Source organism: Aplysia californica, unplaced genomic scaffold, assembly GCF_000002075.1.
Source record: "Aplysia californica isolate F4 #8 unplaced genomic scaffold, AplCal3.0 scaffold00803, whole genome shotgun sequence".
NCBI lineage: Eukaryota > Metazoa > Mollusca > Gastropoda > Aplysiida > Aplysiidae > Aplysia > Aplysia californica.
In genome coordinates this window covers 63,398-77,227 of record NW_004798073.1, presented here as the reverse complement: position 1 = coordinate 77,227, position 13,830 = coordinate 63,398, and the positions used below count along the sequence as shown (strand labels likewise).

Below are 13,830 nucleotides of genomic sequence, written 5' to 3'. Positions count from 1 at the left end.
TTATGCGAGTGGTGGAGGTGGGAGGAGTTTATGTGAGTGGTGGAGGGGGGAGGAGTTTATGTGAGTGGTGAAAGGGAGGAGTTTATGTGAGTGGTGGAGGGGGTGGAGTTTATGTGAGTGGAGGGGAGGAGTTTATGAGAGTGGAGGGAAGGAAAAACATGTTGCAAAATAACTAATAAAAAACCCATTAGACTTAAAAAATTATAAAATCCTTTCAATAGGTTCTTAAGAAACGGTTAAGATGTTTTTAAGAAATGGTCAAACGTGCGCTTTTTGATGGAACTAAATTTCTGACCAGCTACGATTTATGAATCAGCGTATTCAGCATTGAATTTGCTACAAGAATATGCCCATAATTCAATATCCAAAATTCCTGGCCTTTTCACCCTGTTGCTCAAAAATAGCTTTGCCGACAACTGGGACCCTTCTCCAGGCACACAAACTTTTCTCGTTCTCGATGACAGCAGCTACACAGTCAGTCCGATGTCACGCACAAACTGTGCAGTTCACTTCAACTCTGAGAGACTGCCATAGAGCTTTCTCTCAAGGGGAGCCACATTCTGCCACGTCTGTGTACGAAGGGTGGCGTAGCGCGGGCAGTGCTGAAGGATATGGTTGGCATCCTCTTGGTTGTGTCCACATTCACAAATCGCTGACTCTCTCACTTTTAATTTGGTGTGCATATGGTGCTTGCACACAAACAATTAATGAGTCTTCAGCAAACGGCCAACTCTCACCTCTTGTGCATGGCGGGCTGCACGTTGAGCTTGATGAATCCCAGCTCGGACACCAGGTACTGCTTGTACTCCGCCATGAACCGCTGCTTGAGCTCCATGTGCCACGGCTCTTCTTCGTCCGCCGCTCGACTCCTCGTACGCCCGATGGCGCTGGCCTCTGACCCCTTCCGGGTCATCTCTTCGGGGAACCTGACCTTGACACTGATGTTGGAGGCGCCAGAACTGTGCCTTGACCTCTGTTAGATGAAAAAAGATGTGGAAGTGTTGTTGGTTCCAGTTACGACTTTAGAAATCATTTCACTGAATATGAGGAATGGCCTCTCCTTAAGGACGAAAAGGAATATTTCAAAGTATCAATAAGTAGGTTTAATAAAAATCAAGCTGTTGTTTAAATACTATACACTAGAACTGGGACGAACATAGAGCTTCAAAACAATGTCATTGAGTCGTAGCCCACAGCAAGTCAGATTGAGAACTGACATTATATAAGAACTAATGATACTGAAAAAGATGTAGAAGGAGCAAGCTGCATCAGGGTATCCATAAAACCATACTCACAGAGGACCGATTTTATCTTAAATTTATTTTTGATAAATCATTGAAGCACACAGTATATCCTCTTGAAATAAAGCTGAACTCTAAGGCAGAAAAAACCCTCAAAATTAGAGACTAGATGGGAGAAAAATTCCTTAAAAACCCCCCCCACACATCCCTCATAATAAAAAAGCACATCTACTCATACTTGTACACACACACGCGCACACACACACACACACATACACACACACACACACACACACAAACAATCATCATTATCACATGGAATGTGCATTTCTTTATATCTTGCATCGTCATTGACTATTGACCTGACTGGAATCTCTTGCCATTGTGTTAACATGCCTCACAGAAGAATGAAAAGTCAGTTGTGTTAAAAAAACACAGTGATTCTAAAAAATTTGTCTTTCAATTAAGCAACAGCTGCTCAAATATGCCACATAAGTTTGAAACAGAAAAAAATAATTGTAGTACAAACATGCATTTCAAAGAAAAAAGGAATGAAATGAAAACAAATCTAATGGAAATGCATGTCTCTATATACAGAGATGTGTGTCAGCATCTGCGATAGTGAGCTTTGCGACTCTGTAACTAGATATGTGTAATGCACACATAAAAAAGCTATACACACAAGCGCTCGCACACACACACACACACACACACGCACACACACACACACGCACAAACACATGTGTCACGAGGCTGTGGAATAAGGCACTTGTCAATTTTTCTGCATATGGAGTTATTGGTATAGCCTTAAACTTGTTCATTTGCCTTGCTTTCAATGAAAGAAAAATAAACAACAATAATATTTTAGATGTGCTGACAAAACGAGTCACTTCTCCGATTTTAGCCTATGGAAATTGATACGTCAAAGATATACGTGGAATTGGTATAATGTGAATAATAAAAGATCAATTGCAAATATTAAAATCTGACCCCAGAGTCAATTTTTAGCCAATGTCTGTATTCTTGGATTGCGAGAAGTAACTCATTTTGTCAGCACCCCTCACATATTATTATTCATTGTTGTTTTTGTAAAAATGTCAAAATCCAAAAGCTCATAGGAATTTAAAAAAAAAAAAAATCCAAAAGTTCATAGGAATAAAAAAAACAACACTTATAACTACTTGTCCTGCAGAATCCAGACACTTTTTCTTAGAAAAAAAAAAACAACAACCCATAAAAGGAAAAGAGGAAATGGGGAAAGGGGGTAAGGGGGAGGAGATGGACACACTGAGATTGACAACAAAGTACAACCCTCAACATTTTTTTGAGGCACAATCCAACACAAAACATTCCAGGATAACAACAAAGGTAAACTTCTCCATGTTATGGGCGTAAGGGGAATAATCATACAACATGGATCTAGACTGCTAGCTGAGTGGCTGAAAAACCCCTTGCTCAGGGCCGCTTTCTGTGTACTTTTTCTATTTAAAGTTTATTACACACTCCTCTATAATTCTTACTTTTTTTAGGTGGCTGACCATGATTCATTAGATCCGTTTTGTGCATAATAATAACACATAATAATAATAATAATAATAATATATAGCATTTGTATAGCGCATATCCCCGCCCAACAGCATGCTCTATGCGCTTTACACTATATTATTACCCCAGCAGACCATAGAACACTCCGAAACATTCTCAGCTTCCTGGGAAGCATACATAGACATTTCATTAACCTAGAGTTACAAAGTTCTTTCTGCACAGTACCTAGTTTTGAGAAATTTGAGGTTAAAAACTTTGAGATCTACAACATGGTCAAGCTTTTTTGGAAGCATTTCTTTGAATATCTTCCAGATAATGATTCTGAATAATCTTATGATTTTGATAGAGCAGAAAAAATGTTTGGTTTCTGAACTCATGGTCTTAGTAACTCAAAACATTTCTTTCAATATCTTCCAGATAATGATTCGGAATAATCTTATGATTTTGATAGAGCAGAAAGAACGTTTGGTTTCTGAACTCATGGTCTTAGTAACTCACAACTGCCAGAAATGTCAGACACAACTTTGTAATTCTAAGGTAGCGATTTGTTGATGATATATCCCTGTATCTCTTTCAAGGTATCCTGACTAAAAAAAACTGTCTGTATGTTAAAGCTATGTAGAGCATGCCATGAGCATACGAGTCTCAAGATGTTCACTGTTCGAGAAACAGCTGAATCCAACTTCTCCCAGGAGAGAAATTCTTTCAAACACCCAGAAACAGAATAATAGCATAGCACAGATGAGTGCTCCAAAAAATTTGATATGAACAACCCCCCCCCCCAAAAAAAAAACCCCAACAACAACCAAAACCTCCCCCCAAAACATAAAGAAAAACATAAAACAAAACAAAACAAACAACAAGATGAAATTAGGAAACAACAATTACCAAGGCTTGTACTCTCCACGGAAGTAATCTTTCACTATATCTACTAAGACAATCAAGGGTCTCTTGAGGTATTTTTCAGTAACAGGAATTGAAATATTCAGGTGCGGGGTGATGATCGATTTAGCAGAGTGGCAGATTTTAAAAAAAACTAATGGACAACAGAAATTTTACAGAGCCTGAAACTATGACAAAATTAAATAAAATCCTTATAATTTTGCTGTCCATTCTCTTGAAAGATAATTTTTTTTTAAAACAGAGAGAAGGAAATATAGAACCTACTGCAGTGACCCCCTCGATCAAGCCAACGACTCTATTTTCTTTGCTGCAACATTTTATTAATCAGTTTTGTCCTCATTATCTCAAACTGAATCCGGTATTAGCAGGTCTGTCCAGGGATAAAATACATACTCAAAACATCTCCCACCACCTTGATGTTTCTCTATCACAAGAACTTTAAAAGACAGAACTCTCTGCTTAGTAAAACAGTGGGGAAAAAGAACACTAGACTACAGAAATGAGTAAGAGATTCAGGTTACACACATATTCGTTTCAAATAAATAGTTTCTGTGATTAAGGAGCCATTCCATAAATTTGGAACAATGCTGAAATGAAATATCTGCTCACCAATTAATTACTGAGATGTCGTAGATTTTCATACAGAATCTGTTGCTACGCGGTTCACTTTTCGAGAGTATTTTCCTATATGTAGGTCATTCATGTTCTGCACAACCCCATAACTTTTAAATTTACAAACCAAATAAAATAATCTTTAAATCAAAAAACCATAATGCGCAGAACAGAAAACCCTTCCTAGGTACCAAATTAAAAAGGGCTAAAGCGAAAAATCAGTTTTTCACTGGCACTAAGTGCAATGTGATCTCAGGACAGTTAGTGCTTCAGTATACAAAGAATCAACTCTTATTTCTACTTCTACGGCGCAAAAAAAAAGAATATCTGTGGTAATAAAGTAAAGGCATGAGAAAAATCACACACCCCCCACAGCAAAATCAATTCAATTTTACTCACTAAAACAGATTAGGTACAACGGCAGAGTCAATACATCAGAGTTATAGGTCACATCAGATTCTATCTAAACACTCAGCTTAGCAGCTAGAAAGTTGTCTCTATAAAACACCATGCAGCTTCTTACAGATATTACAGGACTTGGTAGAGGCAAATAACGCGGAAACTGAAAAAGTGCATTCGTCAATTCAATATATTGAATATTATATATATTGTAGAATGTATTATTATGTATAATCAACAGGTTTTTAATGAAAACAGTTGATATACACAAAGTCTTATAAGTTTCCCATCCTCCCTCTCTCTCTCTCTCTCTCTCTCCCTCTATCTCTCTCTCCCCCCTCTCCCTATCTCTTAAACTTCATGAAGTACTGAAGAAATGAAACATGCAGATTTTATAAGATTTTATCACTGTAAGATGACATGTAAACTAATAGGATTTGCCCAAAGACAAAGAATCATAACGGCTCAGCATAACAACATTTACTTAGTGCTGGGGAAAAGATAGACAGAAACAACAGAGGGATAGCTAGGAAGTAGGATTTGCAGGTGGCAACCCCCCCCCCCTTGTCCCCCATGCAGAAAAGAAAGGAGTAAGACCAAAATTCTCTCAAGCCACCACCGCAATAAGTTGGAAGACAACTTAAGACTGTTTAGTTTTAGTAAGAGTTTTACGGCACTAGCAACACAATAAGGTCATATAAGTGCCGAAGAACAGATGTGTTACAAGAGAGTAACATACACAAAAAGCAAGAGGAGAGATAAGGATTATAGATGTTTGATAGGAAAGAAGGAGCAAACCACACCAGAGCACTTAAGACTGAGAAAATGATTATTTGTTTATATGTATACACAGCCTTATCTTGCGCACACAAACACACACACACACACACACACACAGACACATTTATCACATACCCACAGACAGACACACACAAATTACACATACACATACTAATCACCCATACACATCAAACATATCCAAGACAAACAACCATTGTCGAAGAATAAAGTGGTCATCTCAGGCGGTCCTCCTGAACAATGTCACTATAAAAAATTTTTTAATGCAAGGGGGGAGTGGGATGTGGTTGTTCGAATAGGTGATTGTCTTGGACTATGGTCATTAGAGCTGCTTCGTCTGTGCTTGTATTTAAAAAACCCCAAAGAAACAGATGAATAGTGGTGTGACGCAGCAAAAAACAAAGACAACTGACAAGCAGGGAGAACCTTCTTCGTCATACACTTACGCTAACACAATAAGTACACACATGGTAAAAACTAAATAATAATAATAATAATAATAATAATATTATAATAATAATACTAATGATAGCATTTGTATTGGGGCAAATTTCCGCACAACAGCAAGCTGTATGCGCTGCCTTACAATCTATATTATTACCCAAGCAGACTTGATAGCATTCTGAAACAATCTCAACTTCCTGGGAATACAAAAAAACCCCCACAAAACCCCAACCGCTAACTGAATTGAGAAACACACTGACAATACACAATACAGAAAAAAAAAGAAAAGGAAAACAGAATTGAGAAACTCACTGACAATACCGTAAAAAAAAACAACCCCATGACAGAATTGAGAAACACATTGACAATACAAAAAAAAAAAAAGAAGGAAAACAGAATTGAGGAACACACTGACAAGACAACAAAAAAAAAGATAACGGAATTGAGAAACTCACTGACAATACAAAAAAAACAATGAAACAAACAATAACAGAATTGAGAAACTCACTGACACTACTGAAAAAAACCCAACAACAATCGATAACAGAATCAAGAAACACACTGACAATTTTTAAAAAACCCAACTGATAACGGAATTGACAAACACACTGACCGTCCTCTGACCCTTGTCGGGCGTGGCTGGGGTGGTGGCAGCCGACCCTGGTGTGGGCGTTGTTGCTCCCCCTGCTGCTGCCGCCCCCGCGCCGCTGATGAGGGTGGAAGAGGAGGATGACTGCGTCGGTGCCGAGTGATGGTCTCGGTGAGCTCCTCCGTCCTGACGCCATCTGTCGGCCTTGGCCGTGGTCTTCTGGACAACGTTCTGTCTCCACGAGGCCGAGAAGATGAGGGGGGTGGCGCAGTAGTGGAACAGCCGCCCCGCTCGCTTCAGTTGGATGAGGTAGTCTTCCTACAGGGCCGTGGGAATGATGACATTAGCAGGACGTGAAATACGCTTTGGTTTTTAGTAAGAGTTTTACGACGCTTGCAACACAGTTAGGTCATATAACTGCCGAAGATTAGAGGTGTTACAAGAGAGTAAGAAACACAAAAAAGAAAGAGGAGAGATCAGGACAATAGATGTTTGATTGGAAAGAAGGAGCAAACCACATCAGAGCACCCGCTAACCACCCACATGGAAGATGGGACAGGATGGGAAAGGATGAGAAAGAGACAGAGTGATATGAGAAGAGATGGAAAAGGGGCAGGTTGGTATGAGAAAGGATGAGATAGAGACAAGGTGAGAAAGAGAAGAACGGATCAAGTAGTCTTCCTAAAAGTGACATAGCAAGATGGATGGATCTCAACAGGTGAAAGTGCATGGGACAAGACGAAACGAAATGAGAAGGGATCGGATGGGATGGAGTTGAAAAGGATGAGATAGAGACACAGTGATATGAAAAGAGATGAACGGATCAGGTAGTATTCTTGTAAGTGACATATGGTGATATGGATATTAGTAGGTGAATTCATTAAATTACAAGAGATGGGACAAGGTGAAAAAGGAAGGGATGAGACAGAGGTATGGGGGTATGAGAGGAGATGAATAGATCAGGTAGTTATGGGAGGGAAATGGCGAGATGGACATCAGGGGGTGAAAGTTCATGGGACGGAGATGGGTGAAGTTAGATGGGATACAATGGGATTGGAAGGTATGAGAGACACAACAAAGTGGTTTGAGAAGAGATGAATGAAATAGGTAGTATTCCTCTAGGCGGAATGGTGGGGATGGATCTTAGAAGGTAAAACTACATGAGACAGGACTGGGTGAAATGTGTGTGTGTATGTGTGTATGTGTGTGTGTGTATGTGTGTGTGTGTGTGTGTGTGTGTGTGTGTGTGTGTATGTGTGTGTGCGTGCGCGCATCTGTGTGTGTTTGAGCATGTGCGTGTGCACGCCACTCACAGAGACTGGTGGGTTGGCTGAAGTCTTCCAGTTGGTCTCCGACCATCCTATGTACAGCTGATACAGCTTGGTACGTTCTTCCTCTGTTGGGGAAAAGTGAACAGATCTTCGTAACTACCCAAGATAATCACAATTGTTCTATACACAGTATGTGACACTATCAGGCTACTATTGTATTGAATTAAAGCATCAAGCTATCAAAATCATCTGTATTCTATTGATGGGGATGTAGAGGGGTAAAAATGAAAAGAACAGCACAAACAGACCCTGGCCTGAAATCTCTGAAAAGCCAGTTTAAAAAAAAAGAAAAAAAAAAGAAAGCTTTTTTTTGGTCTCTACAATGAAGCTTTATCGGAACAGGTCTCTTTCGATAGCAGTCCACTGGTGTTGTGTTGGACCTTTATAGCAATACTTTCAGGGAGCAGTACATTTCCCTTTTTATCTCATTAAAGAACCTATCATGCTAACCAACCCAGGAAATGGGCACTGCTAGTCTAAACGTTGAAAAAAGACCGACCTAGTAAGAAAGTTAAAGATAACAAGAAAAGCAGCCGTAAAGGAATGCAATGTGATATTAAAATAACACTGTTCTAGCAAAAATGGCCTGGTCATCACTGCACAACTGCAATGTAGTTGGTGCCTGTTATTTTCATTAGAATTCATTGTCTTAAAAGATGAATAAACAGCAAACACATAATATCACAAAGAGAACATTTCAATATCCACACACTTAACACAGACAAACCACTCTGGATGCAGTTATCAATCCATCTACTTTCACAAGAAATCTTTCCTGGAAGAAGAAGGGTTATTTATAAAAATTTGTAAACTGAATGCATCCTACAACGAATAAAATATATGCTTTCATAGGGAATAACTTCATGCAATGTTTAGCAATTAATCATAAATTGTTGGCCATAACCGAAGAAGAAACGAAAAAGTGAGTAATTTCCATGCACCAGCAAATTGTTGAGATAAAAATATGAAACAGAAAAATGACCAACACCAGAGGGTTAGCACAAGGAGTTCACCACTACATTTAACATCACCACAACCACACTAGCAGGGGAAAACAGTTCCTGAACAGGCTTGTTATGATATGAAACATATCATTTCCACAAAAAAGGTTAAATTAGGCTATTCAGTAACAAAAAAACCCCAAAACAATAAGTGTATTCACCTATGATGCTATTCCCCAGTTTGAAAAATATTTCATATACGTCGACGTTCTATTCACTGAGTCTGGATGACCCAGGCAAAAATTCAAAACTTACAAAACTTGGGAATTGTGTAATTTTCTCCCTTATAATCCCTCTGAACATAAACTGGGTACACCAATTGCCTATTTCATTATTAAGGTGCTAAAAGAATTTCATAATGAAGCTGATAAACAATTCAGAAAGCCAGCACAATGTCAGAAAGACAGAAGAAATTTGAACAAGAACACAAGTATGTCTTTCTCATGTCATGGCTTTTAACATTCTGCCACGGATTACGGTGTTACTCTGGAATACACTGACCTAGGCTGACACCAATTAATGTGTGGTGCACAACTCATTCAAGATATATCATTCATTTGCTTAGACAGCACTGCATTATGAAGACTATCATAGTTGGACATACTGCCTTCATTTCCCAATTTTTTTTTGCTGAAGTTCCATATAATTTTGTTCTTGAAAAGAAACCCTCAGCTTAATGAAAATAAAAACTACCGTATTGAATGAGGAAAATCAACACGGAATAGATTGAAGGTTTAATGTATTAGTAAGTAACCATTCTGTTAATAAACATTGGCTACCAAAACTTTAAGTGGTGGTTTAGAAGATTGCCTAAGCCAGAGTTGAAACAAAAGAGCTTGAAGGATAAAACTCCAGTTTATTAATGAAACAGAACCCAGGGACTTAGCTCCAAAGACTACTATCCACAGCGTCAGGCACCTAACCATTCCTCTTGCAGCACTAAGTTGTTGAGAGAGCAGGGGTGGGGTTGGGGGATGGGGGGAATGTCTCTTACCTTCAGACAGGAATTTCTGTGTTTCATTAAGGTGGATACCTTGCTGGTAGACAGCATCGTTTATACTGGAAAGAGGTACTTTTTCCTCAATGGCACCAGCCTCTTTGCGTAGACAGAGGCCTGGCTGGTGAGGCTGCAGCTGCTGCTGTGCCTTCTCTGAGTAGTTTCAATCACATTGCTACAGGTTAACTTGGTGCTACGAACACAGTGAAAGCATGCCAAGGATACAGTAAAACAGAACATGGTTTTTATCCCCCCCCCCCCTTTCCCCCCGGTAGTCTTTAAACTTTGCTGTAAATGGGTAACAATTTATGGGAGAACTCAATTTGTTGTACCAACAACAGAAAAAAAGACTTTTCAATAATCTTTGGGATCCGAACATAATACTTTTTCCTTATGTGTCAGATCACCATGTTACTTTGTAATAACCTTATATACTCTACTTCACCACCAAACAAAATCTAGTACAGGAAAGCCCTAAATAACTTCCAATTTGTTTCTCATCCTTTGTGTTATTTACCTGAGAAAATCAGAACCCCACAAGTTTTTTCCAAGACAATGCACCTCCCCCCCCCCCCACCTCCAATTCCCTTGACCTGTTTTACTGTATCAAAGAGAGAGGCAGTGGACAGTGGACAGTGGACACAACAACAGATTTCACTACAGTTTAGGTTTGAGCAGAAATCAGAAATGCTCAAGTGGTACAATCCACTCAATATCAAGTGGTACAATCCACTCAATAACAGAGTCATAAAGGAGCAGCATACTCTGTACTTTGTTATCATTTCTCTGCCTCACCATAATATGTGAGGCAGCGTGGTGGAATCAGGCTCTCGTAAATTTTGGGGCACGTAGAGTTATTGATATCATCTCCCAGCTTGTTCACTTATCTTCATTTGGATGAAAAAAAAATCCATTTATCTTGAATACTAGTCGAGATATTGGCAAATGAATGAGGTGGGGGTCACCTGTTTTCAGAGGTGAAATTATGAGGTGAGAAAATGGCCGCCAAAGATTAGTTATTTCCTTAACTTAAGAGTCCGTGGTAACTGAAAATTTACATTTTTTGTGCCTTAAATCAACGTTTTGCAGAAAAATCCACGCAGAAATGAGTTCTTTAATGGGCTTGAAAGGTGTTGAGCCAAAAGACAAAAATTTGATAAAAATGCAAAAACCTGCAGAAAAATGCAAATTTCTTCACTTTGATTATTTTGACGAGAGCCTGGTTCCACCACGCGCTGTCTCACCATAATATAACACAGATATATACCACAAATTTGTTTTTCTTTACTGTATGGAATATAAATAAAGTGAATCAATTTTCAGAAACAGAATTAAAAACATTGACGTTTTCTATCAGCTTTTTTTGTCCCAATGTTAATATTAACCAAATTCATGTTGGCAACAATAAAAACTGCCAGTTTATGATCAACAGTCTTCATAGTACTTCTGAAGCCACTAACTTCATCAGAACCGAAGAAAAATGAGTAAAAACAGAACAAAAAACTACCAAGATAAAACAGTAAGAGGTGTTTGAGCAGATGTGAAATCATCAACAAAAATTGTGAAATTAAATAAGTAAGTGGTATTAATTCTACAAAATGAAGAACAGCAAATCATAGTTAATGAAACTGGTGATAAATAACGCTAAACTTTATAAAAAGCACCCAGTACATCTATCAAAATAGAAAACACAAACGTATATCATCATCCGACTTCAGATAAACTAAATGAAAAGGCAGTGCACATGAAGATAATTTTTAAAAAAAGTAACTGAACTCAAAGTTTTTATAAATTTGATCCAACACAAGGAAAAAGTAATTCAAGGTAAAAATGTTGACAGCAATTTTTCAGATATTGTCTCTTACATTTTCAACAAATATCAGTTTGGTAAAGCAGTAAGTAGAATTATTTCCTTTCTCAAAAGTAGATCCGAAAAGGAAAACTTTAAAATGTAACTTATACTACAAGCTTCTTGTCTTTTATTTCATAACAAAAATTCTAAATAGAGCCAAGTTGGAAGCAGTTAAATTTTACATCTTAAAAGAGAGCCTTTCTTTAACTGATTCAGCCCGCAGATAATTTTGACTCAAGACGTAACTAATTTGTGACCACTTCGTGACTTCACAGGTCTCACAAAAAATTAATAAAGAAACATCTAAATTTGAAAAACCCTATGTGTGGCATATAGAAATTTTTAGAGTACAAAATACTATTCAATGAAACCAGAAAAAAAGGGTTTAAATGTAAGAGGTCAGGAAAAACGACAATAGGAAAGTGATACTCAGAAAAGGGAGCAATAGATAAGAGCCGGCTCCGAGCGGTTCTGAGTCAAAACACAAAAGATAATGAGCCGCTGTGAGCGTCCCTGCAGGCTGAATCAGTTAATGCAACACTAAAGACTATCACCCTCTCAAACTTCAAACATTTTTGTGTACCAATTACAACACTTGGCAAGACAACATATAATAATAATAATAATAATAAGACGAGACAACAACTGATACAAATGAATGAGCTTTTACCATAAAAATATTCATGATAGCGTTGATAGTGAGTAAACACACTTAGAGCTAGACAGCCAGCAGAAACATTATATTTAGACATTGTCATTAGAAGATAACTGCTGCCTATTGTGAAATTCTGTGTGATTACACATAACAAAACACAAAAACAGGACAATCTAGCTACATATTAATGATACAGATTGCAGTCATTCCAAATGATTTGTTAAATAAATGTACCTCACAAAACTCTTATGTGAAGAGACATTCCTTATGATTTGTTGGAGAAATACATGCGGTTTTAAACTTAATTTTCTGTGCTGATAAATATATTGCTCCATATGACACTGTACAGTGTTGACCTTGTTAAGAATGTTCTCTTTATGGGTGAATACACTAATCAATACACTATACACAGAATTAATCTTGTTGAGTGAACAAACACGCTGTCTACAATACATGAAATGATTGACGATCTGGTCCAGTTTTATGTCCTGTATGGATAAACAGTGGTCTGCAATACACTATAAAGACAGACTGATCTTATTGAGTTTGTTCTTTTGTGTAAAGCCACATACCGGTTTATACATGACATAAATTGACCTTGTCAAAAGTGAAGAAATGTACTAAACTTTAAATGACATAGAACTGACTATGTTGAGTGTGTCTCCTATGAGAACTGTTAAAATAATAATTTATAGAGGCACGACTTATCAATGTCTAAGTGCTGTTTTAGCCAAGTGTTTCCTTTGCCTATAAATATACCAGTCTAAAAACATTAGATACAGCACTGACTTCATAGGGTTTGTATTGATCTTAGATACAAACACTGCAATGCACTAAACACAGATTCCATCTTGAGTGAGTTTCATTTATAGTCAAACAAAGAGGTTAAAAAATAGCCACTACACACAAAGAACTAACCTTGTCGAGTGTGTGATCTGTTATCCTGTGTCTGGACGCCATGTCGCAGCACGGGGTCACTTGCCACGTTGCACACCAGTTTGTCCAACAGTTTGGGAGGCGGGAGGTTCTTGTATGTCTGGTCAAACGGGATCATGCGCTTGATGGAGCGGGAGTAGGTACGTTCCCGCTCCTTGGCCGACAGGCTGCTGTGTCGCCGCTGGTAGTCACGGGGAGGGGCGTGGTACCGGATCAGGCTGTCCACTTCTGCGCTGGACTGGGTGAATGGATTCTGACTCTGAAGACAGAGAATCAAAGATTGAGATAGGTTGTCAACTACCCATTTCAAACTCTCCACTAGTTTGGGTGGCGGTGGTGGAGGGGGGGGGGAAGGAGAGGGGGGGGGGGGGGGGGAGAGAGAAGGGGGAGGAGAGAGATAGACCGAGAATTCAGTACTCTAGAGGAGTTGAGAAGGGTGGCGGCGCATGGTACTGAATCAAGCTGTCCCCTTCTGCACTGGATTGAGAGAATCGATTCTGACTTTGGGGGATAATAAATTAAAGATA

General features: G+C 38.6%; 1 protein-coding gene across 1 annotated transcript in view; it reads right to left on the bottom strand.

Annotated features, from left to right (window-relative positions):
- The window catches only part of LOC101846610 (KICSTOR complex protein SZT2), a gene marked incomplete at both ends in the record, with an annotated part of 59,002 nt that overhangs the window by 674 nt on the left and 44,498 nt on the right, over nucleotides 1–13,830 (bottom strand). Inside the window, 5 exon segments of the mRNA XM_035972702.1 lie at nucleotides 738–973; nucleotides 6,556–6,849; nucleotides 7,845–7,927; nucleotides 9,858–10,013; nucleotides 13,286–13,562. Of these exon segments, the coding sequence (XP_035828595.1) occupies nucleotides 738–973; nucleotides 6,556–6,849; nucleotides 7,845–7,927; nucleotides 9,858–10,013; nucleotides 13,286–13,562 (1,046 nt within the window).